Source organism: Leiobunum rupestre, chromosome 10 (genome assembly GCF_980474605.1).
Source record: "Leiobunum rupestre chromosome 10, qqLeiRupe1.1.hap1, whole genome shotgun sequence".
Lineage (NCBI taxonomy): Eukaryota > Metazoa > Arthropoda > Arachnida > Opiliones > Sclerosomatidae > Leiobunum > Leiobunum rupestre.
In genome coordinates this window covers 39350744-39378741 of record NC_143393.1, presented here as the reverse complement: position 1 = coordinate 39378741, position 27998 = coordinate 39350744, and the positions used below count along the sequence as shown (strand labels likewise).

The following is a 27998-nucleotide window of genomic DNA, read 5'->3' as shown; positions in this document are numbered from 1 at the left end:
GTGGCACTATGTAAACTGAAAAGGCTAAATTAATGCTATTAATTTTATAAGAACAACATTATAAGTGGTAGGCTTAAAATCCAACAACACTTAAGTTTAATAAAGATTGAAATAGTTTGCTGAAAATGTAATTACTAGTCCACTTTCATTTTTAACCCATTTCGCTGGCCGAAAGAATTCGTTCCAATACCCCTACTCGACTTTCCCTCTCGAATTCGCAAAACCGGGAAACGAGTTTGAAGACTGCAGCGCCTTCTCCCGCCATTTAGAGGAACTAAACTACATTTTCTCACGAAGTACAAGACTTCCCCGTTAGGACAACCCGAATGCGCGGGAAATTTGAATTTAAGAATATGCTGATTTAGAACTTATTTGGATAAAATTGAAAGCGGGGGTTTTTGGGTTCTTATTATCAAAAGTATATAACATAAATGTTCGTGCTTGGGGCTCCCACGGGTTAGGGGGGGGGGTGATTCTGGACGCCATTAAATTCGATTTGAGGGGCCCCATGTATAATGAAAAGTAGGCTATAAAATAGATAGCGTTTCTTTAATGAAAGAAAATTCATGACTTATCTTTTCTAAGCTAAAGGACAAGACACATGACTCTCTTTGCACTTGCAGGCTCTCTCTATAGGTAGAGAATATCATCTGTTGATGGTGAAAATAGAGGCTCTATAGCTGCACCCAAATTTTCTGTTAACTTTAATAACTTTCTTGATTAAATTGATTGCAAATCTCTTTTATTGATGAATTTTTTACTAGTTTAGTTTCTATAATGAGTTTCAGCAATTTAAATGCTGTAATTTTACACGTAATCCTTTAAAATTTAAAATTTTCTCAGTTTACTGTTACAGTTTCAAGGCTCAAATTTAAGGAAAGGGTTTTAAAATATATAAAAGGTGAGAAAAAATTGATGGCAGACTTATTTACCCGCTTTTATACCCTAACATGGCAGCGTATTTTCACGCGCAAAATTAATTTTAAGATACCCTAATTGCTTATATGTTAGGCTGCCATGTCTACTCACTCTTTAAGCTTTTGAATAATTAAGACGCCTTTACATAGAGGATTAAGTTTGAATGCCCAAAACGTTTATTGTTATGAAAAATTATTTAAATATTTACCATACTTCATTACTGTAATTAAAATTCCCAAAATCATTTACACAATGCTAGATGGATACAAATAAATCAAAATTCAATGATTAATTTTTTTTACTCTGTAAAAAATCAGCTGGGTAAAAAAAAAATTATGGAAGAGATAAAACAAAATTAACTTCAAACTAAATTTCACTTTCCACAAAATTCTTTCTGGTACTACTAAATACGTTATTATTAAACTAGATTTTAGAATATATGATCGGGTTCTACCGGCTAATTTTCCCCGTTTATTCCCATTCGACCGAAATCCCATTCGACCGAATCCCATTCGACCGAAATAATTTTAAAATGTAGCCCAATTGGCGGGGTGATTTGGTATTTTATTTATAAGGTATGTACTATCGAAGATCCATGTTTAGGTTAGGTTAGGTTAGGTTAGGTTAGAGTTGGTTAAGTTTACTATTTCAGTTTTGGTTCAGTTACTTTTCTTGACTAGGTGAAGATAAAAATATAATTCATGCTCATTCCATTTTATTTTCAAATAAATGCATAGTACAAAGATATTAAAATGGCATAGCTAAATTCATAGCTACTGCATCTAGTAGGGAGAGTGCTACTTCATTTTGAGATTAAGACGGAATAAATAATTATTATTGATGTATAAATACCCTCCTTTATTAGCTATCCGCTCCATTGCAAACGACTTCAGTAACTAAATTGAAAACATAGCAAAAGCCAATTTATATAGCAGCGTTCGGTCGAATGGGACACATAAAAGCGTTCGGTCGAATGGGACACATAAAAACCGCACGTTTCGGCGGAATTCGGTCGAATGGGACACCTCAAAAACCGCCTTCGGTCGAATGGGATTTCGGTCGAATGGGACTAAAGCAATTTTCCCTACGAAGCAAAGGCTTAACGGTTAAATGTTATAATTACTATTCAACTGCAAGTAAATTAATTACAATAATGATAATTTTAACTTAAAAATACTTAATTACGTATAAATAATGAGATTTAAATAAAGTTCCCATAAGAAATGGTTTATTATTTCTTGAGTAAAGTGCGAAAAACAACGTTAACTCGAAGACGGACAAAATTTGATTTTTGCATTTTTCCGGGAAACTGGATACGAGCTGATCAGTTGGCCTTCCATGTCAAAAATGGTACACTAACTCATTACAGTACGAAGCTTCTTATCTACAGTCGACTAACTTTCGTTAAATGACGGGATTCTAATACGTTTTTCGCTGAAGTTGACAGTAGCAATAAATCCGTATGGCTATCTCTGTACTATACACCAACGCTGATACATTAATATTCATTGTAGTACTTCCAGTCAATAATTGTTGACAGTAAGAATAATCCCGCTAGGCAAGTAGGCATCCACAATACTGAATCTTGGGCATGAAAATCGCTTAAAATAAAGTCTTAAAAATTTTAGCGACCCGACTATTGATTCTCCTGCGCTTGGCTGTATTAATTTTAGCCATAGGAAATCGCGCTGACCCCTTAAATAAGAATGGCTTACCACCAAATTTACCCAAAATGTTACCCTCAAATTTACCCAAAATGTTACCCTCAAATTAACCCAAAACATTACCACTAAATTTACCCAAAACATTACCACGAAATCTACCCAAATGCTACCACCATATTTATCAAAAATATTACCACCAAATTTACCAAAAATATTACCACCAAATATACCAAACATATTACCACCAAATTTACCAAACATATTACCACCAAATTTACCAAAAATATTACCACCAAACTTAATAATAATCAGCTAAGCTAATACCCAAGGTGCCACCTTAGGCCTAAGTCATCAAGCGACTTTTAAACACATTAATTCAGGTGGCCGGGCTACAATGCGTCATGCCACGCGAGCCAACAGATCGTTGCACTAACTATTACCGTTAACCTCAACAAGTTAACGAAGTCTACCCAAATATTGCCTCCAAATGTACCCAAAATATTACCACCGAATTTACCCAAAATACGAGTATTACCAACAAATTTAACCAAAAAGTTACCACCAAATTCATCCAAAACGATACCACCAAATTCATCCAAAATGAAAAACCACGAAATTTTTTAAACTTAAAATAAAATACTTTTATTAAAAGTAATTGGAAAACATTGTTACAACAGAAAGACGCGGCTGGTTCAAATACTCTTTGAATTCGAAAGACTTAATAGTAATAACCGTGGTGGGCCAATCCAGCGCCATAATGGTGGAGGCCGAGTCCAGCGGCGTAGTGGTTTCCAGCGACTGGGAGACCGGCAGCGGCGTAATGGCTCAAACCGAGATGGTTGTAAGCGGCTGGGATGGCGGCGGCGTAGTGGTGGGCAACTGGGGCGGCAGCGGCGTAAGTAGCTACGGCAGCTGGGGCGGCATAGGTGGCTACGGCAGCTGGGGCGGCGTAGGTGGCGATAGCGGCGGCTGGAGCGGCGATCAAAGCCTTGTTGATGGCGGTGTGGGCTGGGTCTTGGAGGGTAGCGCCAACTCCTGGTTCGTTGCTCTTGATGTCGGCACGGAAACCGGCGGCATCGGCGACGTAGTTGACGACGCGGACACGGCCATCAGCGCCGGTGAGTCCGTAAGAACCAGCCTTGTTACCTGCAAGTACCATTTAAGTTGATCAAATTCATTACCAACAAACTTAACTTTACGCGATTCAAGCTTACCAAAAGCATCTCCGACTTCCTTGCGGTAGGTACCACCTCCGATGTGTCCTTCATTGTAACCGAAGGCGTAGTTTCCAAGGGTCTGCGAGTACACTAGTCGTTAATCGTTATCGATGTAGGATAATTTGTAGAAAAACTTACGTCTTGGGACCTGTGTTGGACGCTGGTTCCGGTATGGGCCAAAGCGGGGATGACACCGGCGTAGGAGACAACTCCGGCATTGGCAACAGCCACGAGGGCAAAAAGAGCAACTAAGACCTGAAAAACGCAAAACACGCTTGTTATTAATATAATCCAAAGTGTCTTCGTGGTATAATCCAAATGAAGAAAGGATTTTCCTTCTTTACCTGCATGATTTAAGTAATTCGAGGTTCGAGGGATGAACTGAATGTGAATCTTGTTGGCCATCCCGCTCCCTTTTATACCGTATTCGTCTCGCCATTAAAATTAAGGCGTTTTCACTTTCAAGAATAGTACCCTTTTCTTTGGACACAGTTATTCGCAGTGGCTGGACCCGGACGCGCCTCGAGGGGAGACAGCCAGAGTGCAAGGTCGAGGCGAATGGGTGTTGCTACGACGTGGCGAACCAACCTTTTCCCCGATGCTCGTAATTGGTCGGTTGCTAACTATAACCTTCACTCAAAGTGGATTACGGTAAAAAAAGATTAAAAAAAACCACCGGTATATGTATCACACGACGGTATATCTGTTGCTTTTTCATTTAAACTAGTTTTTAATCTCTAGGTTGGGTTTGAAAAAATATGGGCGTTGGTTCGTGACGTCTGCATTACCTGGAAATACCATGACCACGTGATATAGGTCATATACATTTTATTAATAAATTTTGAACAGGAGCACTTGACAATCGAAGATAGAATGCTGCTTGAGATACTGGAGATGGTTGAGTCTAGTGGGCATAGTATCTTCGGTATCCACATTTTCTCCAGATTGCATGAGACGAGGTGGGTTGTGCTGGCGAAACATTACAGATCTCCAAAAGCTCATTCAAATTTGGATTGCACCCCGCCCCCAAAAGCCTCTGGTTACTTTACTAACGATGTACAGTAAGCATTGGTTCATTACGCGTAAACTAAAAAAATGGACAATGGTACAGAAATCTAAATGATTGCTGTAATCCACGTATTTGTTATAGGAAATTTGTAGAAAATCACACTTTCGAATAAAATATCGTTACCTTATATTAGAAAATTCGTAACTTAAGCTTTAATGAACTATGTTTAGATAAGTTAAGCGGTCAAAAAACCTAAATAATTTCAAATGAAGACGAAATGTTAAATTGGAGCTAAGAAAAAATCTGGCAATAGACGTTTCAATAAATCATATTCCAAGGAAATCGGCAAGAAGTAATATTTCCGAGATCCAGGACCTGCAAGCCATTGTTTATATAGTGCTTGTTAAAATAATGGAAATTTTTCACCTTTACGGCAGCAAAACAAGCGTTCCCTTTTAGCCAGGTAGCTTTTTTTTATATATTAAGGCTTGGCAAAAACACGAAGTTCTTTTTACAGGTGAAAATTTTCCATTATTTTAACAAGCACTATATAAACAATATATTGCGGGTCCTGGCTCTCGGAAATATTACTTCTTGGCGATTTTCTTGAAGGATGATTTATTTAAGCGCCTATTAAAAAGTTCTTTCTTTAGAATTTCATCTTGATGGACAAATAACGAAATTAAATTTGAATAAAATCGAATCAATAATTTTCAATATACCCTTCACCTTCTACTTAATTATTATCACTCTCAAAATTAATGAAATCCGCAAAAGTTGAAATTAAAGAACTTTATTAAAGCTAATTATAATAATCAATCATCGCTACACCAAAAAGCCCCTCCCTTTATTGTCCGCCAATTAACCTGAGGTCTGCATCGATGTTATCGGGCGCCAAAAATGTACAACAATCAATTTATTAAAATCCGCGTATCCCGAGAAAGAATAGAAAAGAACAATGGCATTTTGAAGAAGGCTGAGCGGACCTTTTCGCAAGGCCGAGGACGAGAACGTTACCGCCCGGGGCAAGGTCGTTTGCCGAAGAGCCCGTTATGGACAGAGAGAGTTAAGCCAAAGAAAACGAACACTTTTAATGGACTAATAAATTATTACGTTATATTCAACTAACAAGGTCACGATGATAGGGTCGTGCTTCCATAAAAAACCGACTCAATTTGTATATGGCAAGGGTGTCCGCGAACCACACCTAGCCCTGCGGCCCTCTCGAGGGAGATTCAAAAAAATCTTTGAAAAAAAATGAATAAATGACTTTTCAATGTAGATAGCAGGCAGACAAGGTGGTGTTACTACCATTTCACTTTTCACTTCTGAATTCCATTTTTTTCTATTTTAAATTAGGATTTTGGATCAACTGACTAAAAGAATTTAATAAAACCAATGTTGTTCGTACAATCACACATTTTGGAGAGGGGCAGTGCCTTCCCCCTGTTTACGCCACTAATTTAAAGTGAAACTTTACAGCACCCCCTAACAGTAATACGTTGAAGCTGAAACTGAATTGAGCGTAATTATTTGATAATATAAAGGACCCAAACACTCATAATATCGACTGCAATAGAGTTCAAATGTACAATTAATAATAATATGAATATAGTAATAGGTGTAGTAGACCACCATGATTGTGCTTGGAGCGCCGGTATTTATATTTATATATTAATATTAATATATTTTTGTGATAAAATTACATATTTGAAAATAAACGTTATTTGCTTGCTTAATTGCGTATAATAATATTAATATATTTGGATGAGCAAATTATATATTTGAAAAGAAACGTACGCGCACCCCCTAAAATTTAAAATAACATCATTATTAAAATTAATATTAAAAAAATAAAATCACATAGCGACCATCCTTTAACCACCTTGAAAAATATACTTATCTATACTGCTAATTTTAATTACTTCTCAGGCTCCTGTTAATTTCTCAAAAAACTTTTAGAATGAATAAAATTGTACGGGGTGCAATACATCACATACTGACTTACTAAAACCTTTACATCGGGTTAATATAGTTTATCAATAAATAAGTACCCGTGGGCGGAATAATTTTACAATTTACTTCGTTAGGCGGAGTAATACGAGCGGTAAATTTTGAGCCGTGATTCGGTGTATGCTTCCGCGATTTGGCGGGATACTCGCGACCAATGGAATCGGGCTCGAGCTTGCAAAGTTACATGTTTCATTTCAGTGACTTAGATGGATACTTTTCTCGTAAGTGAAATATTATACGCTTCTGGTAACACTTATATAAACCCTTTTCCTTACCGCTTTTCGTAATTTGTAAAAACTTGAAATATTGACTTAAACACAGTAAAAATGTTAAAATTACCATATATTAATAAAAAAAATCGATTTGGAGCAAATTTTTAAAAGTAAATATATCTGGTTTGGGCCGGGCCGCGATATAATATAAATTACGGTCCAAAAGAAGAGCCATTAGTCCTGGAGATAGCTAGATTTTTTCGGAGAGAGACATCGGATAAGAATACCTCGTTTGTTCAAACCAGGGCCCCTATTGTTCTATGGGCCCCGGTGAAATATAAATTACGGACCAAAAGAAGAGCCATTAGTCCTGGAGATAGCTAGACTTTTTCGGAGAGAGACACCGGATAAGATTACCTCGTTTGATCAAACGGGGGCCCCTATAGTTGCAAGGGCCCCGGTAAAATATAAATTACGGGCCAAAAGAAGAGCCATTACTACTGGAGATAGCTAGACTTTTTCGGAGAGAGACACCGGATAAGATTACCTCGTTTGATCAAACGGGGGCCCCTATAGTTGCAAGGGCCCCGGTAAAATATAAATTACGGGCCAAAAGAAGAGCCATTACTACTGGAGATAGCTAGACTTTTTCGGAGAGAGACACCGGATAAGATTACCTCGTTTGATCAAACGGGGGCCCCTATAGTTGCAAGGGCCCCGGTAAAATATAAATTACGGGCCAAAAGAAGAGCCATTACTACTGGAGATAGCTAGACTTTTTCGGAGAGAGACACCGGATAAGATTACCTCGTTTGATCAAACGGGGGCCCCTATAGTTGCAAGGGCCCCGGTAAAATATAAATTACGGACCAAAAGAAGAGCCATTAGTCCTGGAGATAGCTAGACTTTTTCGGAGAGAGACATCGGATAAGAATACCTCGTTTGTTCAAACGGGGGCCCCTATAGTTGCAAGGGCCCCGGTAAAATATACATTACGGACCAAAAGAGCCATTAGTCCTGGAGATAGCTAGACTTTTTCGGAGACAGACATCGGATAAGAATACCTCGATTGTTCAAACCAGGGCCCCTATAGTTGCAAGGGCCCCGGTAAAATATAAATTACGGACCAAAAGAAGAGCCATTAGTCCTGGAGATAGCTAGACTTTTTCGGAGACAGACATCGGCTAAGAATACCTCGATTGTTCAAACCAGGGCCCCTATAGTTGCAAGGGCCCCGGTAAAATATACATTACGGGCCAAAAGAAGAGCCATTACTACTGGAGATAGCTAGACTTTTTCGGAGATAAACATCGGATAAGAATACCTCGTTTGTTCAAACCAAGGCCCCTATAGTTGCAAGGGCCCCGGTCATTTGTACCGGCTATCTCCCCTCCTCTCTTGTCGGGCCTGGCTTTGGGTGTCGCAAATTTGGTAAGAATGCACAGGAACTACAACGACACCAAATTGTAGTAGCTTTACCACGAGAAGCGAGTCTTAAAATGAAATTTGTGAAGAAAAACGTCGATCTGGCAGAAGTCCTCGAAGATATGGAAATATGTATTTCTTCTCTTGTTTCAAATAAATGTTTTCTCGCTTCCGGGCGTCTTTGCTCTTGACAGTGAAGATCGAAATCGAAGAATATTCCGTTACGCGACACCCTAAAATGAATATTTAGCAACCCGATAGACGCAACCGAGAGAAAAATGACATCATATTTCATTTTTTGCTTTCCACTTTTTTGACTTTGACTAAATGCCTCAGATATTATTGATTAAAGCTACTGGGAGGTCCTTTCAGGGCATGACTGCCACTTTTTAATCGATTTTTATTATTTAAATCGGATTTTTTGATTTTCATACAATTTATGGCGCTTTCATTGTATAATTAACGGATATTTTACTTTTATCAGTTAGCTAATCTTGAATTAAATGAAATATTTAATAACTTTATAATTATAATATTATTTATATTTTATAATATTTTATTAATATTTTAATTTCTTAATAACCTATTTTTAACCAATTTTTATTACCCCATTGAAATACATTGTGTAATTTAAATCAACGATTTTCTTTAAATTCCTTGATTTAAATCTTGTTTTAAACCCGATTTAAATAAATTTGATTTAATTCAGCCAACCATGTTTAATGGCGGCTTTTCGTTTTTCAATAATACCAAAAAAAACCTACCAAATGGTATTAAATTTACATTAGCAAGAATGTATTGGGGTTGACAGAGAATACGCAGGAAACAACGTGTTTGTCTCGTTATTCCCTGAAAACCACGCCCCTAAACCTTTCCTTGTGTAATATTTCCCCATTTTCTCTGAAGACTCTTTGGTACGATCTGAAGCTCTCCATGTAGACGGGGGATGTCTTCCAGGAATCATGGAAATCTTAATATTCTCAGCTAACTTGAATACATCCTAGACATTAGTTAACCTTTTTTGGGGTAGAAACAAATATGGATTCGTCACGGCGGTTCAAGAAGTTTTAATTAGACATTTATGAGGAAAAGCGAATATGAGTTGTCTGATTTAATTATGCTACACGAAAGGAATTAATATTAAGGTTATTCTAAAGGGTCGGTAATAAAAACCCAGTTACAAAAGCACTCATTTGGAGTTACCTAAAGTCCTTGAAGATTTCAGCTAGAATTGTCTCGTAATTACATCATTCTAACGCCAGAGTGTGGCTTGATTTTATAATAGGAAAACGTAATTGCTCGAAAGCCTTTGTATAATTGTATTTGAAAAGAATAAACACCACAGTTCCTATTCAAAGAACTCAATTTTTTTAATGATAGCCTATTTTACAAATTACCATTTAATCATTATGTGGCTAAGGACTGATAGCTTTTAGTAGTCTATGGAAGGGCCAGGTAATGGTGGCCGAGCAATAGGCGAAACTATAAAATAAATTTGGTCTTAGCCAACTTGTTAAAATGGGAAAACAAAATCACGTGACTACCATTTCACAGCCAACTTCGATTCGGTAACTCGTGTTTATAGTTGGCCGTGCGAGGGCTAAGAAAACATTATTCCTTCCAGATACTGCAGACAGCTAATTAACTTACACTTTTCTATTACAAAATGTTTTAAATAATAATAATAATTAGATAATTTAGAAAATTTAAACCGCCATTAGCAAAATAAAATGAATAATAGTTCGAATTTCGTAGGATAGATGGCGCTGCAGTTCTCCACAAAGTCATGTGACTTCCATCTTTTCATCCCCCCTGGACTTTATAGTCTCGCCTATTGACGTCAACATCCATTTTCACGGACCAGCCAAGACTTAAGGGAAACTCAATCGTTTTCAACAGTAAAAAATACTAAAAATTGCGTATACTTTAAGCCCAATAATGATAAATTAGAGAATAAATAAAACAATTAATTGACTGTTAGAAACATTTGCTTCGTTTCGGCAGCTTGTTATTTTCTAAACGCTCTCTCGTATTTATCGAGATTACAATAATTTCCACCAATGGGAAAGTGGGTGAAAGGTTACTGCCCTTTCCCATTCTTTTCTATTGGGCAATGAAAAACAGTGACCTTTCACCCGCTTTCCCGTTGGTGGAAATAGCTTAAACCCCCTAGTACTTAGTGGCGCCATCTAATTAGCCTTTTCAGTTTACTAAGAGCCACGTAGTGACAAATGCGAGAAGCCCAGAAACTGCTGGATTTTCGTCTGCTAAACAGACGATTATCCAATAAAGCGTCTGCTTAGCAGACGAAAATCCAGCAGTTTATGAGCTTCATGCATTTGCCACTACGTGGCTCTATGTAAACTGAAAAGGCTAATTGGGGGCTGCTCTTAAAATTTTCATCCAGTGTTGCCAGATTGTGGGGAATTTTTTTGGTCTATTTTGGCTCTGTGGGAAAAAGGTATTTTTTTTTCCAAAAACGTTGATTTTGTGGGAATTTTCACGTCTGCGGGTATTTATCCTATGTTTTTTTTTTAATTTGACTACCAATAGAAGGCTCAAAATTATCTAGAGCTGTGTACTCTCGTGAATCTTGGGATTTTATAAATACTATAAAGGAGGCGACTCCTAATACTACAATCAATCAATGCATAGGCCTAACAACCAAAATGTTAAAATTGTAATTTCAATAAAATTTAATTTTCAAAAGTTCCTTTCACAAAATCTTTGAAAATTAGTGCATGTTTTCCGTTCAGTTTTCGTAAGGGGCGGGGCTAAATAGGGTTGTGGGAATCTGTGGGAATTTACTATCCAGCAATGGGAATTTCGACTTTCTAACATTCGCAACACTGTTTCCATCAATGAAATTCTGTGAGCTGTTATTAAACTGCAAAGCCTGCATAACGCGTAGGAAGAACGCGTAAGAATTGTATAAATATAGTTCTTTTGTTCACGGACTGTTTACCTCCAAGTTATCCTACGCGTTTTAATCGCGGGTTGAACCGGTTTAAGAGAAGCGTTATGGTGCTTGATACCCAGTACGTTTTATTTGAAAAAGTATGGCTTAACGAAAATAATAGGGAAACATTTCGTACGTGGAACCACTGGCGCCATCTATGTGTACTAATAAAACTAACAATTGTGAATAAACTTCCTACTAGAGACAAAAGTGAACAAAAGAATAAAAAATTAATGAGGCAAATTACCCTTAAGTTGATTCATCTTAAGTATAAGTTACATATTTTTAGTGTATGACCTTGCACCAAGTTTAAAAGCAGCTTTGGGTGACTGGCGCTATAATTACGTTAGCCGACGATGTTTCACCATATTTTATGCATAAATTGATCATCAAATTTAAGTTCTTAAATATGGAATTCAGACTATACAACATTTAAAGGTCAATTAGTTTGGTAATGAAATTTGTCCAACTAACAACCGCCCTCTATTGGCTTTAAAAATAACTATTATAATGGTACTTTTCATTTTAACAACAAAGATAAGTCTTAAATGACGTCATAGGTCACCGAGGTCCCGCTTATGTATGACGTCAAAGTACCATTATCGTCTGCCTTTTCGCTTAACTGCGCACGTGTCATATAATATTGAAAGTTTGAAACTCGCGAATTGTCAGTGAATAGAGACTTGGCACTCCGTAGCTTTGGCCATAGCCGCCATTGTGGTTATATTTTTCTCCCCACGATAAAAACTATTGAAAAAAAAACTGTGACGTAACACTGCCAAGTCCCTATTAAGCAGTGTAAAATGCGGTACACGATTTAGTAAAACAACAGGCAACTTTTATCGGGTAGGTAGAACCTTTGGCTGAAAATTTGTTTGATATATATAACTATTTGAAATTCCACCAATTAATTTAAGCTATTCCCTTGCATGTTCTTCATATTTTTTTGGTGAAACTTTTGTGAAGTATGTCTGTCTGTTTTATTATTTATATTTAATGTGAAGGAACTAAGAACTTACAACTATAAATAGTTAATTCTTTAAAAAAAAAACATTGTAGACCTTATAAGTTATAACAATATAAATGTTTTTTACCTTTTTAATTAAATACGGAAGAAAATAAGGAATTTAGTATAAATTGTAGGGAGTCTAATTGCACTGATTCCTTTAAAACCATAAATGAATTAATAAAACATTTAACTAATGTTCATAAAATAATTTTTGAAGATAAGGAGCACTGTTTTATTGATTACGCAGGTAACTTTAAATACGCTTTTACAATTAAATTTAACAAACACTTAAAACCTTAAAAAAATTATTTCAGCATTTCTGTCATGGAAAGATGACTTCGAGAAGAAATATAATGTACAGTATTTGAAAAACCAAACTAGCAACAGGAAGACTGAAAAAGATGAGTATTGGTATTGTAACAGAGCTGGACATTCAGTGCCGTATTTCCGCCTAGGCCAACCTAGGCCGTGGCCTAGGTGCCCTCCAGTGACCGTAATTACTGTATTCGAAGGCATAAATCTATGATATCAATCGTAATTTATATTGGAGAAATTCCTAGGTAGAATATTTTGTTTTAAAATTAGCAAAATTTCTGCCTGGCAGTTTACGGACGCAGCCTTAAATCGAAATGTTGCATAATTATCGCATATTTAGTCGACGATTGTTAAGAGCTTTTATTTAGTAATATAACCGTAGAGCTCAGACTTCTACGCTGAATCAGGGAAATTCAGGCACAGCCTAGTTCCAGGGATAAGAGTAAATGCAGCGCGTGAAAAGGGGGCCCCAGACTCCTTATCTGCCTGTGGGCCCAGGATCTCTAAGTCCGGCCCTGTGGACATTAAAGGAAAACTACACTAGGGCAGCGACAATCAAAAGTTATGGGAACTTCTAAGATCAATGGGTAATTTACTGCTACCCCCGAGTTCTTCGGTTTCCCCTTCCATAAAAACCTGTTGAGGTTAACGGTAATAGTTAGTGTAGGGAGCTGTTGGCTCGATCTCGTGGCATGCAGGGCTTGCCACCACCCTCCTACGCATTGTAACCCGGCCACCTGAATTAAGGGCTTCAAAAGTCGCTTGATGACTTAGGCCTAAGGTGGTGCCTTGGGTATTAGCCTAGCTGATTATTATTAAGTATATAATCAACTTGGAAATGGAAAAGTTATTCTCTACTCTTATAACACTCACTATGGTCATAATGTGGAACTATGTCATATTAGAATACCGAAATCAGATAGGCAAATGGTTGCAGCTAAACTGACTCAAGGTGTGAGAAAGAAAAGAGTACTGGATGACTTATATGAGAGTAATATAGTCCATTTGCAAAGGAAGCATCTTACAGTTAACAAAGATTGAAATAATATTGGAAAATCATTTGGTTTGAATACCACAGAACGCCACGCGGAAGACCATCTAAGCGTTGATGCGTATGTTTGCGAGAAAGTTGCTAGTAATAATAAAACCATACTACTTTACAAAAAGCAACATGAGGACAGAAATCAAATTCCTGAAAATATACATTATTTAGATTTTAAACCACAAGATTTTGCATTGGGAATAATGTCCCCATTTCAACGAAACATGCTAAAACAATTTGGAGAAGAAATTATTTGTTTTGATTGCACTCATGGTACAAATGCCTACAGTTTCAAATTGATAACTGTTTTGGTAATTGATGAATTTGAAGAAGGAATACCAGTTGGTTGGTTGATCTCAAATAAAGAAGACGGAGAAGTGTTGAGGATTTTCTTTCAAGAAATTAAGAACGTAGTTGGGGATATAAAAGCGAAACTAATAATGTCAGATAAAGCCCCACAATATTATTCAAGCTGGTGCAATGTGTTTGGAGAAGAAAGTCCAAAATTTCTAAGTAAATGGCATGTTTACCACGATATACAAAAGAAGTTACCAATAATACCTAAAAAATAAGTTTCTTCACAAGTGTTTAAGGAAATAACAGTGTTGATGAATGAAAGGATTCCTGAAAAATTTGAATTAATGTTGGAAACCTTCCTTTCCAAAATGCAAGAAAAGGAAAGCATTGTAGAATTTGGAAATTATTTTGTAAAATAGTGGGCCACTTGTAAAAAGGAATGGGCTGCATGCTACAGAGAAGATAGTGAAATAAATACAAATATGCACTTGGAAGCGTTTCACTAAGTTTTCAAACAAATGTTTGGCAACCCTGTTTAATTACGATCATACCCCGACACACCATCGAGTCATTAAACTTTTTAAGGGAAAAATAACTTGGAAATCATCAAAAAACTTCAAACGACACAAACATGCCATTGAAATGCCTATTTAGTTGAAAAAAATTCTCAAGTTTCATGGCAAGTATTTAGTGATTAATCTTTGACAGACGCAGACATTGATGCGTATGATAACATTAAGTATATTGTCACAAACTAGACCAATATTTGTAACAATTGTCACGCATCTTGTGCAATATGTAAAGTATGCGTACATAAATTTCTATGCACATGCCTAGACCGCTTTATTAATTCCAATTTATGTAAGCACATTCATCTAGTCAATATCGTTGAAAGTGAAACACTTTCAGAAAACCAACAACTAACTAGTTCTATGGAATGCCAAGAAACACATGAAACAGCTACAAATGTGACCAACCAAACTGATGTTGCCTTCTTACAAAAAGTGTTATCTGATGGTAATAGAAAGCAATCTCTGGAGAATGAAAAATAATCTTTAATTTCAAAAGTTTAAGTATTAATTGGTGCAATTTGGAAATTCCAAAATAGAGATATTTTAATTACAGTTGAAAAACAAGTAATGGCATCTAAATCCTTACTGGATATACAAATTTTTAAATCAACTCACATTGAGAGTAGTAAAGCCAAAATGGATGGCTTGGATAGTAATACTGCGGCAACAAATAGTCAAAATAATCCTACAAATATGCATATTCCAACAACGAAGATTCCACACAACAAGCTCGTTGAAAAGCAGAAGAGATTTTTTTCTACTGTATGTAACTGTAAAGAAGCGAAGCACAACTAATATTCGATACGCAAAACCCGACCTAGGCGAGAAAGCTTCAATGGTATTTTATTTAACTAAGAAACGGTCTAATGGAAACCATGAACATTCCACCCCTCCTGAACACTCTTATTATACAACCCTATCCAGTGGTTTGATGGGGTCACTGGAGCCTTTGGGGGGCTCCATACCCGGTGTTCTGGGTCGCTGGGCTCTTGGTGGCGATCCACACCCGGTTTGCTGGGCCACTGGAGTCCTTGGGGCGTCCCGTGCTCGGAGCGCTGGGTCACTGGAACCTCAGGGATGTTCCATACTCGGGTATTTTGCGGTGGAAGAGGAAGTCACTCTAGTCCTCAGCTGTGCGAGGGTGGGTTTCGGGCAGCCCATGGTGTCTCCTTTTGTTGGGCCATGATGAGGGCGTTTGTTTGCTATATGTGGGGCAGTCATGATGGCTGTCTCACTGGCCGAACGTTGTTTCGCAAAGCGCACTTTTGTCCCGGCCTGGTTGTTGTTTTGTGGGCCGCTGTAGTGCTTAAGGCGGAGCAGCGGGGTACAAATACATAGACTTTTGTACAACTATACCCGATGAATATAAACCTACACTTGGAAAATCAACTTTCAATAAACTATCTAAAATGTCGGTGTTGGAGCGCAAAATAATTGTGCAGTTTCTCGAATATTTTGTTGAAAAAAGCATAGTAGATAAAGCTATATATGGATGTGGGAAAATAGAAGAATCAAACGTCGAAATAATACCTGAAAATGTACAAGACGAAGTTATTAATATTAGTGCAAAGATTAGAGATGCTGCCATAAAGTATTTTACTTCGGAAGCAATGCTAATAATAAACAAAATTTTAAATATAAAAGCTGATCTTTGGAAATATTATTCCTGTCCAAAGATTTCGACAACTATGGACTGAATCGCTTGTGATAAAGTGGCACCATTGGAAATGTGTTGGGTATACTGGAAAAGAAGATATTTACATATGTGAAAATTGTAGAAATACAGGAGTAGATTAAAACTACTCCTGCATTTCTACAATTTTCACTACTACTAAAGTAGATTTTATATTTAAATTTTTAATATAGAAATATTAAGCACACGTAAACAAAAAAATCAATATTTTCAAGAGTTTAATTTTTTTTAAATATTTAATACATAAATTTAAATCAGAATTAGTAGAATAGATGTTAAATATTATTTTACAAAAAAATACAGTTAACACTTGTAATTTACCTTATGTTATGTACACGACGGTTTACTTGTAACTATGAAATCACAAGACACTACAATATTTCTATACTTTCACCATGAGTTAACAAACTTTACCTTCCTTTTAGCAGTAAAAGACAACATAACTTGAAACCTTTGGAGAGCTAGCGTGGTTTGACCAATATAGAGCTAGAATTATCACCTCCCATTTTTTGCCCTTTTTGACCCCCAAAAAGAGTCTAGCACTTAGTCGTAAGTGTAACTTCGCTGACGTGGGAACTGCGAAACCTTTGACCTGTCGTCTGATTACTTGTCACATTCTTATCCTTTTGAAAGTCTAAAGCTAGTTCCTAAATTTCATACAAAAAATAGTATAACAGACGATAATAAAAATATTAATAATCCAATTTTTTTAACCCAATTGGTTAGCCCTCGTGTGAACAATTTTTGTACTACTGCGTACCACAAAAATGAAATAGTCACTTACAAAATAGTAATATTTCATGACAAAAATCCATAACAATGCTTTTCGTGTAGTAAATACCCATCATGTTAAAAATTTCCAACAACAAAATCCGCTACATAAAATCGTCTAGCTAATACACCTTTAACGAATTATTCGTCAGAGTATTTTCTTTGTTGCTTGTTACAGCGATAAAAAATACAATTTCGAATTAAAAATGGACGGCTTCTTACGTATTTGGTAATTAATAAAAATTAAAAACCACTTTAGTTACGTAATAAAAATGATTCAATTAAAAATAATTAAAATAACGACTAGTTTCGCGCTTTTCACCGACCCGATGATGCCTCTGTACAGAGCGCGAAAGTGGTTTTCAGTTTTTATTTAATACAATTGCGTTCTTTAATTTGCTATTTTGTAAACGCCAGCCAGTTTTTTTTGTATATAGCTAAGATGGCCTACGTGAATAGAGTGTTTTTCAAAATATAACAAGACACAATTATAACGTTTTCACAATCAATTAAATGTCGTTATTTTATACACAAAAGGTAGCTTACAGAATGTTTGTAGGAACATGGGAAGAAGGTTCCAAAATCAGCGCTTACAATCACCACTAGGTGCAAAACCAATTCTATTCAATCCTTGGGAATTGATTTCTCAAAGCTCAATATGATTAGTGTACTCAACAGTTACCAAAAAAATAATGTGTCCTTATAATATTTCGCGAAAAATTTTATCAAGATGGTGATTATTTGAGAAGCCTTTCGTTACAGAAATGAAAGATGATGACGTCACGTGAAATATTAATAGACTATACAATAGTCCCGCTTTGACAATCACAGCAGCACCTTGGCAACCTTGACGCGCGTAATAGGGGACATTTAAGAAATATCGTAATAGCGTTCATTCAGCTGCGAGAAATCGAAGATTAGGATCTCGAGGAACATTAATTACACAAATGGTTCATTAAGGAGAGCGAGAGATAGAACAAATACGATGGCAAATATTTAAAACGTTATTTAAGATTCAATTTTCGCACCTGTAATCTTCGATCTGCGATTGAGGGAAAAACCTTCCGGGTAAGAAATTACGAAGCCGCGAAGGTTATGGCAGACAGATATTCTCGGAGATTTCTCTACTTTATAAAATAAAGGCTCTCCCAGATACAAATTCCAGTATATAAAAAAAGATGGGGTTTTTTTGGGGGTATTTTGAACCTCTTCCGTTATAGTTGGATAATATCGAAGCACACCCATTGGGAGTTTATATTGAATGTCGAGAACCTTGATTGTTGGGAAAAAATGGGTGTATGCTCCAATTAAATCACGAAAAGAATGGTTTAAAATTGGTTATTATGACCCAAAGTACCTCCCCAATTTTAACCAAGTGGTATAAAAAGGGCAGCAAACAACCGTCTTAGCATCACTGTTTCAACCGCGTCACGGGAAAAAACATGAAGGTAGGAGAAAACTTTTCAAATGATTTCTTTTAATAAGACAGTCATTGCTGGCGTTATGATGGATTGGTTGGGGCGTCGTCCCAGAGCTTCCGAGCATTTCTAACTACGCAGTTACGATCCTTTAACGAAATATTTATCTTAATCGCTACCCGCAGGTCCTGGTCCTCCTCGCCGTAGTTGCTTACGCCCGGGCTGGCGTCGTCCTCAACACCGCCGTGCCCGTTTTGGCCGAGACCGGAGTCAGTACTCAAACCAGGTCCCAAGACGTAGGTTGACTTAAAAAATATCGTAAGTTGAAATCGTATTTATGACCGTTAATTTCTCAACAGAATCTTGGCAACTACGCTTTCGCCTACGACGAAGGTCACACCACCGGTGGTACCTTCAGAAAGGAAGTTGGTAACGCTTTTGGTAAGGCCGGTTCTTACGGACTTCGTGACATCGACGGCCGTATCCGCATCGTCAACTACGTCGCCGATGCCGCTGGTTTCCGCGCCGACATCAAGACCAACGAACAAGGAGTCGACGATACCCAGGACCCGGCAAACATCAACATCAACAAGGACTTCGTCGTAACCCGCGCTGCCACTGTCGCCGCCCCGATCGTCACAGCACCAATCGCACCAATTACCGCTTACTCCTCCCCACTCCTTCACCACGCCGCCTTCGGAATCAACCACCCTCTGTTGCATCATCCATTAGCCCTCAACAACTTCGCTTACAACTCCGCCATTCTTCATCACGCTGGTATTCCGGCTATTTTCTAAAGGCTTCGCGTCTTTTGTTCCTAACTGTACATTTCTATCCACTTCATAAAATAAAATATTATATTTCTACCGAAATAAGAAAATTTCGTTCAAACTTTAAACACACCGCGGGCAGATATCTAACATAAATTATACCCGCAACAGTATAATTTCATCGAAAGTACAATGCCTATCATTTAGTTTAAGATCATACAGTTTGTGATTATAGGCGTAGGGGGAACGTGCCGCTAAACCCCATAATCATACTTGGCAATCAGGCATCGAAAGCATTCCATTTTCAAACAAATTAATATTTTTTAAATAGATCAGCCACTGTGATAGACCGGGGCTTAAAACAATGAAAAAACCATTTTAAAATATTACATTTTTTATGGTCAAGGTTTTCATTTGAATTTATTAAACGGTTTGAAATTTCGCGGGGAGAAAACGAAGCTAATTCGAACGCTAGAAAGGTTTCCAACAAGTTGTCGCGTACTTTGGCAAATGCGCTTCTTAAACTTTATACTTTGCTAGACAGACATACAGATCGACTCTAGTCGAAGGTTTTTTTCTAATTCCGTTTTCTAAATGGGTGTTCCGTAAAAAACTATTACTTTTTAAGTACCGTGGTATGAAAAAGAATGATAGGACATATATAAGACCTTGAACGCGAAAAAGTTAACGTGATTTTAAATCACATTTGACATCACGTTGAATGGGAATTTCAAAGCTAATTTGTCGGCGAACGATTTTGCACTTTGCAGAGTCAAAACGGAGCGTGCAAATTGAACGATAAATCCTTCAGAAACGTTTCAACAATTTAGTCTTTTCGTAAATTTCACGATACCAATTAAGATATCAAACTTTATATAGTTTAAGTTCCGTAAAGTGGAAATTTATACACTCAGTCGATTTGAACGCGAGTCAAAACGCTAAACAAAATGAAGTTTAAATTTGAATCAAATGAATGTAGCGCTTTGATAAATTAGGGTGAATTATTATTATTTTTACACCAAAAGGGTTGAATTTAAAATATAAAATTAATGCTTTTCGAGATTTCAATTTCGAAGATTACGTAGCTTAGGATCATTTATTTGAAAGACATTTTGGCTGAACATAAGACCACGCCTCTGCTTCCTTACAGATTAATTGTTTCCCGAAATTCGCAAAAGACACTTTTTTCGTGGGAGATATCTCGGATGCCCACACCAGTTCGCAGAAGTTTGACTTACTTCTTCCAAACTTCCATACATCAAAATGTCATCCCAGCTAGTTGTAGAGCTATACCGAGTTATATCTTTAGGGCGTCTACCATCGGTCATTTCTAAATAAATCACCCGCAAATGATATCGAAGTCAGTTGCGACATGTTTAGGAAATTTTCCGATCGAGGTTTATTTTAGTTGCTGTGGATAGAATTTCCATAAGCATTTTTGTAAAACGGCTCCACAGCGTCCAAGCTTTGACTATATCAGTGCCGTATAGGACCATTTTACTAGAGACTAGCTTCCCTGAAACTTCCAAGCAGAGTTTTAGTAGGATCCTAGTGAAACTCAATTAGAGCTTAAAGAGATTCCAAGGAATAAGGGAAATCCTACTTAAATACAAATAAGGAATTCCAATTACAATCCTACTAAAATACAATTAAGAGATTCCAAGTAGTAGCCTACTAAAATTCAAATAGAGCTCAAATAGATTCCCAGTATATATTTCAAGTATAGTCCAAGTGGAGTTCAAGTATAGTCGAAGTAGAGTTCAAGTATAGCCCTAGTAGAATTCAAAAATAGCCCTAGTAGAATTCAAGTATAGTCGAAGTATAGAGTTCAAGTAAAACCCTAGTAGAGTTCAAGTAGAGTTCAAGTATAGTCCAAGTAGAATTCAAGTATAGTCGAAGTAGAGCTCAAGTGAAAAGTCTAAGTATAGTGTCAATATAGTGTTAGCAGAGTTCAAAATGAGAGTAGGTATAGTCCAAGTAGAGTACTAGTAGAGTCCAAATAGATTGGTAGTACAGGTCCAAGTAGAGTTCAAGTATAGTTCTAATAGAGTTCAAGTATAAAGTCTAAGTATTGTGTCTGTATACAGTGCTAGTAGAGTTCAAAGAGAGTTCAGATAGGGTCCAAGTAGAATTAAAATACAGTTCACGCGTACTCCTAATAGAGTGCTAGTAGAGTTCAAGTATAGTCTTAATTGAGTGCTAGTAGAGTCCAAGAAATGGTGCTAATAGAGTGCTATAGTAAAGTCCAAGAAGAGCGCTATATAGGGTTCAAGTAGAGTCAATAGGCCAATATTTAACACTAAAATACACTTCCATTTCAAGATCACGTTTTCGATACACTATATTACACAATTATTAACTTATAAAAAAATGCATAATGCTAAAACATAACACAAGATTGATATCAATCAATATTCCACGTGTTCAATATATCACGTGCGCGTCTGTAATTCACGTAATTGGGGAAACGTGATCTATGTCAACGTCACCTCCCACCTGATTATATCAAAACCAGGGCCAAACCTCGTATCCACACACACAAGACACAGCAAAACACCACTAAGAAGGAAAATTAAGTGATTAAACAATCAAGTTAATTAAAACTTTTTCTGAAAACTTTCCTTCCATCCATTAGCGTTTTTAAAAATGACAGTCAGGGAGGGGAAACATTCTGGTGCATTAACGACTTTCGTTTAGATTCTATTCTCAGATAATTAAATCTGACAGGTTGATCGCGACGCGAGAAGTGAACAAAATCATAAATCAGCCATTTTTTCGCTATTAAATCGAAATTACTGGTAATTCGTTTGCTAAATTACGAAAAGATTTTAAAGACAAGGGGACTATTTTAATTGAAAATAGACCGTTACGAAGTTTAGCCTCCAGTTATAAAAAGCTCTCGGTAGGTTGAGTTAATAGTAAGAAATCGAATTGTTAAAGATATGGCCATTGGAAACCAATATCTTTACCAGAATAAAATATTCATTAGTCTAGCAGGACTGTGGAGAGCAAAAAAAACGACACTAAGCAAGAAGACGACATTAAAACTATAACTAGAGCTAACGGTACTATTATTCAATTTCTTTTTAATACGGAATATTATAACCTCGCAGCACGGTAGAAACCACTTATTAGAAGCGACACACCCTGTGAAGGAAAAAAAATTAAACGATGCTTCTAGTGATAGTTAAGACTATGGGAGAAATGAAATAGGTGGCGCAATCTCTTTTCCGCTCGCCCCTTTTTCCAAAAGTTATAATACCCGGTTGTCTGATACGGTTCGAATAATTCCCTAACATGACCAGAGATACATGGGAGGGACCGAGTCAAGGTCAAACCTTCGTCTACTTTTTTGGCCAAGAAGCGAAAAGGGGTATTAATATAGTCACGAATGTAATAGTTAGAAAAATCTTTAAAAGTAAAAAGGGGCCAAAAAAAGTGACGATTTCGAGGTTCGACGCTGAATAGTATAATACTTAGTTTCTAAGGGCCTTGAAAAATCTGCGAATTGTGAACTTCGTACGTAAGAATTAAGGGAAGGGATAGAGAGAAAAAAATGAGAGTATGAGATACGAGAGCGCGTTTGAGGATCCCCACCCAGCAGTATTAATGGGCGCATCTGGGAAGGAAGGGATGGCCAGCCGAAGGGGAGGGTATAAATACGATTGTCGAATCCTGGGTTCATCACATTTTTGCCCAAAAGTGCGAAGACGTTAAAACATCTAATTCAGTCATGAAGGTAAGGCGTCTCTAATGGACTAGGATCATCAGGCCGGAACGGAATACAGTGATTGCGATTACAACCCCGTTTTCTCGAATGTAGGTCCTGATTGTTTGCGCCCTGATCGCCGCCGTCCGAGGCGCGGCCCTTCACTACAACTCCGCCGTCGTCGCCGGATTGGTCAACACCGGAACTAGTACCGTCCACAGAAGCCAAGACGTAAGCTCTATCTCTCCTATAAATACGAATCGGAATTATGACATTTGGCGATTTCCGTAACGCAGACCCTCGGTAACTACGCTTTCGGCTACGATGAGGCCCACTCCACCGGCGGCACCTTCAGAAAGGAAGTTGGAAGCCCCGGAGTCAAGGTAAATACTCTAACTTTATTCTTCGGAATGTATCGTTACAATTTTATTCGCGACAAGATTGGATCTTACGGATTGACCGACATTGACGGTCGTCAACGCATCGTCAACTACGTCGCTGACGCCGCCGGATACCGCGCCGACATCAGGTCCAACGAACCAGGAGTCGGAGCCACCGCTCAAGATCCAGGTATTTCACAGCGTCCCTTACCACCCCATAATTTGTACGGTACTTAACCGTTTTTATAAACCGTATTTGCCAGCCCACACCAACATCAATAAGGATGCTTTAATTATTGCCGCCGCCCCTACTCCGGGTAATTACTCGTATTTTTACGAACCAGTAAGTAAAATATTTCAGAGGCTAAAACGTGAAATTTTTCATAGTCGTTGCCGCTCCAGTTGCCGCCGTTCCATCTGGCCCCGCCGCCGTCGCCGTGGCCGCCCCACTCGCCGAAGCCGTCGAAGCCACCGACGAACTGACCCAAGCCGTTGAGTCTCCGATCGAATATTCCGCTGGAAGGATTTCTGCCGTCGCCACCAAGGCTATCACCACCCACGCCATCGCCACCCCAGTCGCCCATTACGCCGCCGCCCCAGTTGTTGCCCATAAGGCTGTGGCCGTTGCTGGCCCAGTAGCCCACTACTCCACCCACGTCGCCCCAGCCGTGGCCCACTACTCCGCCCACGTCGCTCCCGCCGTGGCCCACTACTCCGCCTATGGCGCCCCAGCCTTGGCTCACTACTCCGCCCATGGCGCCCCAGCCTTGGCTCACGTCGCCTCTCACGTTTCTCACTACTCCGCGGCTCCAGTTCCAACAAGCTACTCTACCGCTATCCACCACGGATACGGAATCCATCCAGCCGCCTACAACAACTTTGTCTACTAATTTTCTCTCTTTTACACGACATTCCTACTTGTATAGTTTTTCACTGTTGAATAAAATGTTGTTTGTTAACTTTATAACTGTCTTATTTGAACCATCTAGCAATATATCACGAAATCTCTAAAAGAGAGCTTGTTATTATAACAATTATCCCTAATTACAATTATCCCTTATTACAACTATCCCTGATTACAATTATCCCTTATTAAAATTATCCCTTATTACAATTATCCCTGATTACAATTATCCCTTATTACAATTATCCCTGATTACAATTATCCCTGATTACAATTAAATATTTAAGCCATAACGACGCAATTTTATAGGCTTATCTACACCATGTATATAAAAGCAAACGTGTCCTCAAATAATATCTTCAACAAGCATTTCCAAACTACACGTATTTTATTTAAAAGTAAAAACGCCAAAGGCTAGAAATCGCTTTTTTATCATCCGTCTCCACATTAACTTGCATCAGTAAAGGAAGAAATAACGAATATTAATCTATATGTATCTGCTATTTGCACGAATTCTATCATTATCAATGACACATAGACCGAATTTAAACAGTTGAATAGTAATCATTTACAAAAGCACAATAATAATAACATGCTTGGATTTGTTAAACCTGTTCCGGAATAATATTTTCCAAAATTGGACATTAAAACATTTTACGTCATTTGTTTCCCAGAAAAACCACCCACGACACATTTAGGACAAATAAATCTTCAGACAAAGGAAAAACAATGAAACCATCCCTAACAATTAGAACGTCCCACGTCTTATCTACGGAATCGAACACGGACCAATCGGCGTGAATAACCACTATCGAGCCATCAATCAAGACACTACGAAAAAAGTTATTCTTCAACACACACTCACACCAATAATCCTACATCACGCTGGAGCCCCGTGTACCAAACCCGGCATTCCTTTAATCGTCAACTAACACGTCCAACATTAATTTCATCTTTTTTTCATACGAAAAAAGGATTTAATTACTGCCTTGAATATATCGCTTTTTAAGTTTGGACCAAGGGCACGAGAACTCGCGCCTGGAGCTGCAGCAGGGGTGAAGCTTCAGCCTGCCCTCCTAGACGCTGCCAGCGAAGGGAGATAATTATCCATCAATTACCCGACAAAAACCAGTTGGAAAGGGCGGTGGGTAGACGCCCTTTGTTGAAAAAAGGGTATCTTCGACGGCGCTTCGTCCTTTGGCTGCGCCCGAATCTATTAAAAAAAGACGCAATTACTTCGTCGATACCGTTAAGTCGCCCAGTCACCGACGTAAAAACACACTGACATTGAATTCCCGGGCCAGAGGGTATGTCAAACGTAAAAAATGATACCCGAATATTTTAAAAATTCGGAATACATTTTGATGGAATGATGGTGATACCATTTAAATCGTTTTTATAGTACCACACCCCGCAATGCGAAAATGTTGGGCTCGTATAAAAAGGCGTTCCATCTGGCATTAGACATCAATTCCACTTTTGCCCATTGCAAAGAACGGTACGCAACATGAGGGTAAGTATCCGCACTGTTTTCTCTCCAACGGATTAACCCTTAAGTTAAGTTCGAACCTTTTCAAAGTTTTAATTTGAATAACTCCTTTCTAGTCTTTCGTTTTACTCGCTTTGGTCGCTTGCGTCAGTGCCGGAGTGATCGTCCAAGCACCAGTTGCAGCTCCAGTAGCGGTAGTCGAGACCGGTGTTAGCACCCAGTCCCGTACCCAAGACGTAAGTTTTTCGTGAATCAAAAGACTTAAGTGGTAAGACACTAGGCTAACTTTGGTTCTTTTTTGACGTAGACTTTAGGTAACTACGTTTTCGCCTACGATGAGAACCACACTAGCGGTGGTACCTTCAGAAAGGAAGTAGGAGACGCTTTGGGTAACAAGGCTGGATCTTACGGACTCAGTACCATTGACGGACGTGTTCGCACCGTCAACTACGTCGCCGACGCCGCTGGCTTCCGCGTCGACATTAAGAGCAACGAACCGGGAGTCGGAGCCACCGCCACCGACCCAGCCAACACCTCCATCAACAAGAAAGAAATCGTTGTCGAAGCTTCTGCCCCAATTTTGGCTTCCGCCATCATCCCAGAATCTGTCAGTCTGTCCAAGGCTGCCGATCCAAAACCAGCCCCAGCTCCAGCTCCAGCTCCAGCTCCAGCCGCAGCCCCAGCTCCAGCTCCAGTTCCAGCTCCAGCCCCAGCTCCAGTCCCAGCTCCAGCCCCAGCCCCAGCTCCAGCTCCAGCTCAAGAACCAGCACCAGCTCAAGCACCAGCAGCACAACTGAGGTCCGAAGCTCCAGCCGCCCCAGCTTCCCCAGAAGCCGACAAGATCCGCGCCGCTTTGGACGCCGAAAACAAGAAACTGTCCGACTTGGTCGCTTCCCTCAAGGCCCCAATTGCCGCCCTCAACACCCCTATCACCATCTCTGCTCCAGTAGCCGCCCCAATCGTCTACTCCGCTCCAATTTCCTACTCCGCTCCAATTGCCTATTCCGCTCCAATCGCCGCCCCGATTGCCCTGGCTAACCCATACGCCGGAGCCATTACCTACAGCAGCTCCAACATCGCCTACGGCCTCCCAGTTACGTCCGCCGGTGCCATCGTCAAATCGTGGTAAATTTACGACTAATAATTTTACGTAATTATTTGTACAAACTGTACGTCAAATCACCCTCACCTAAGAACTCTACCGAAGTCTGGGAAATTGAAACGCTCTCCCCAAAACAGCTTTAATAAACCACTTCACTGTCCACGGTCTTAGGTGATATTGATTTAGAGTATAGCGCCCTAGGAATAATCAATTCTACAGTTGTTCCTAAGGTACACTACATTTAAGAAATGTTAGTCAAGCTAGTGTATTACTAATGGACTGTATTTTTGTTGTGCCAAAATATTTGTAATAAAAATACAAAGTTAAACCCTTGTGTCTAATTACGTTTCGCTTTCCATAAGTAACATTATAAGTAAACACTTCCTATTCTATTTTTAATGGTAGTCTGTTTCGCCACTGAAAATCACAACGTGGCTAGAGACTGAGTGGTTTTAAAATATCAGATAACGACTGACTAAAAGTCGTCAGCCTTTTTTAACCAAGGCTTAATCAAAATTAAAACGTTGTTAAAAGTAAAAACGACGCTTTATTTGACAAATTTCTGATGACATATTGAATCGTATGGAAAAATTTGCTATTATTAACACTCGCTTCATTACTGATGGTAGTTATTTTTAAATTTGAAATCTAAATAATGTTTTTTCACTCGAGCTAACCTGGCAGAATTTTTACCAACAAATTGAGCAGGAAGTAACGAATTGCCTGTTCCTCCGCGACATTCTATCACGCTTATATATGTTACCATAAGTAACATAATTATCATAAGTATGGCACTTACTATTCTCACAACGCTAAGCTCTTTAATGATAGTCTGTTTCGCCAATGACCATATACATCATTATGGACTGACGAAGCAATTGTCTATTAAATTTACGATTATATAAATTATTTATTTTCAAATTGGAGACTTCAACGTGTGTTTGCTCGTATTTATAGCCATCAAACTAATTTGGCAGAAATTTCGCCAGCAAAGAGATAAATACGAGTCCAGTTTCCGATTACGCAACCACTCTACTACTCGAGATCATTCAGTGTCATACTTACGTAATTATGTTACTTATGGTATTAAGTTATTTAAATATGTGTCTT

The 27998-nt window shown here is 38.3% G+C and overlaps 4 protein-coding genes across 4 annotated transcripts; 3 read left to right on the top strand and 1 right to left on the bottom strand.

Annotated features, from left to right (window-relative positions):
• Window positions 1–3300: 3300 nt before the first annotated feature.
• Window positions 3301–4149, bottom strand: LOC149925651 (uncharacterized). The gene is made up of 4 exons (XM_090161804.1): window positions 4144–4149; window positions 3938–4054; window positions 3797–3878; window positions 3301–3728 (listed from the first exon to the last, which is right to left on the bottom strand). Exons 1-4 carry the CDS (start codon window positions 4147–4149, stop codon window positions 3301–3303), a joined length of 633 nt encoding a protein of 210 aa, XP_090017930.1.
• A 332-nt stretch (window positions 4150–4481) lies between these two features.
• Window positions 4482–19394, top strand: LOC149925650 (uncharacterized). The gene is made up of 6 exons (XM_090161803.1): window positions 4482–4496; window positions 4541–4606; window positions 4649–4855; window positions 12201–12263; window positions 18720–18830; window positions 18894–19394. The coding sequence occupies exons 1-6, from the start codon at window positions 4482–4484 to the stop codon at window positions 19329–19331; spliced, it is 900 nt and encodes a 299-aa protein (XP_090017929.1). The 3' UTR covers window positions 19332–19394.
• Window positions 19395–23037: 3643 nt separating this feature from the next.
• Window positions 23038–24283, top strand: LOC149925649 (uncharacterized). The gene is made up of 6 exons (XM_090161802.1): window positions 23038–23043; window positions 23128–23244; window positions 23310–23396; window positions 23454–23583; window positions 23657–23710; window positions 23781–24283. The coding sequence occupies exons 1-6, from the start codon at window positions 23038–23040 to the stop codon at window positions 24281–24283; spliced, it is 897 nt and encodes a 298-aa protein (XP_090017928.1).
• A 1505-nt stretch (window positions 24284–25788) lies between these two features.
• On the top strand, window positions 25789–26981 carry LOC149925648 (uncharacterized). The gene is made up of 3 exons (XM_090161298.1): window positions 25789–25810; window positions 25903–26022; window positions 26094–26981. Exons 1-3 carry the CDS (start codon window positions 25805–25807, stop codon window positions 26913–26915), a joined length of 948 nt encoding a protein of 315 aa, XP_090017424.1. The 5' UTR covers window positions 25789–25804; the 3' UTR covers window positions 26916–26981.
• The last annotated feature ends 1017 nt before the right edge of the window (window positions 26982–27998 follow it).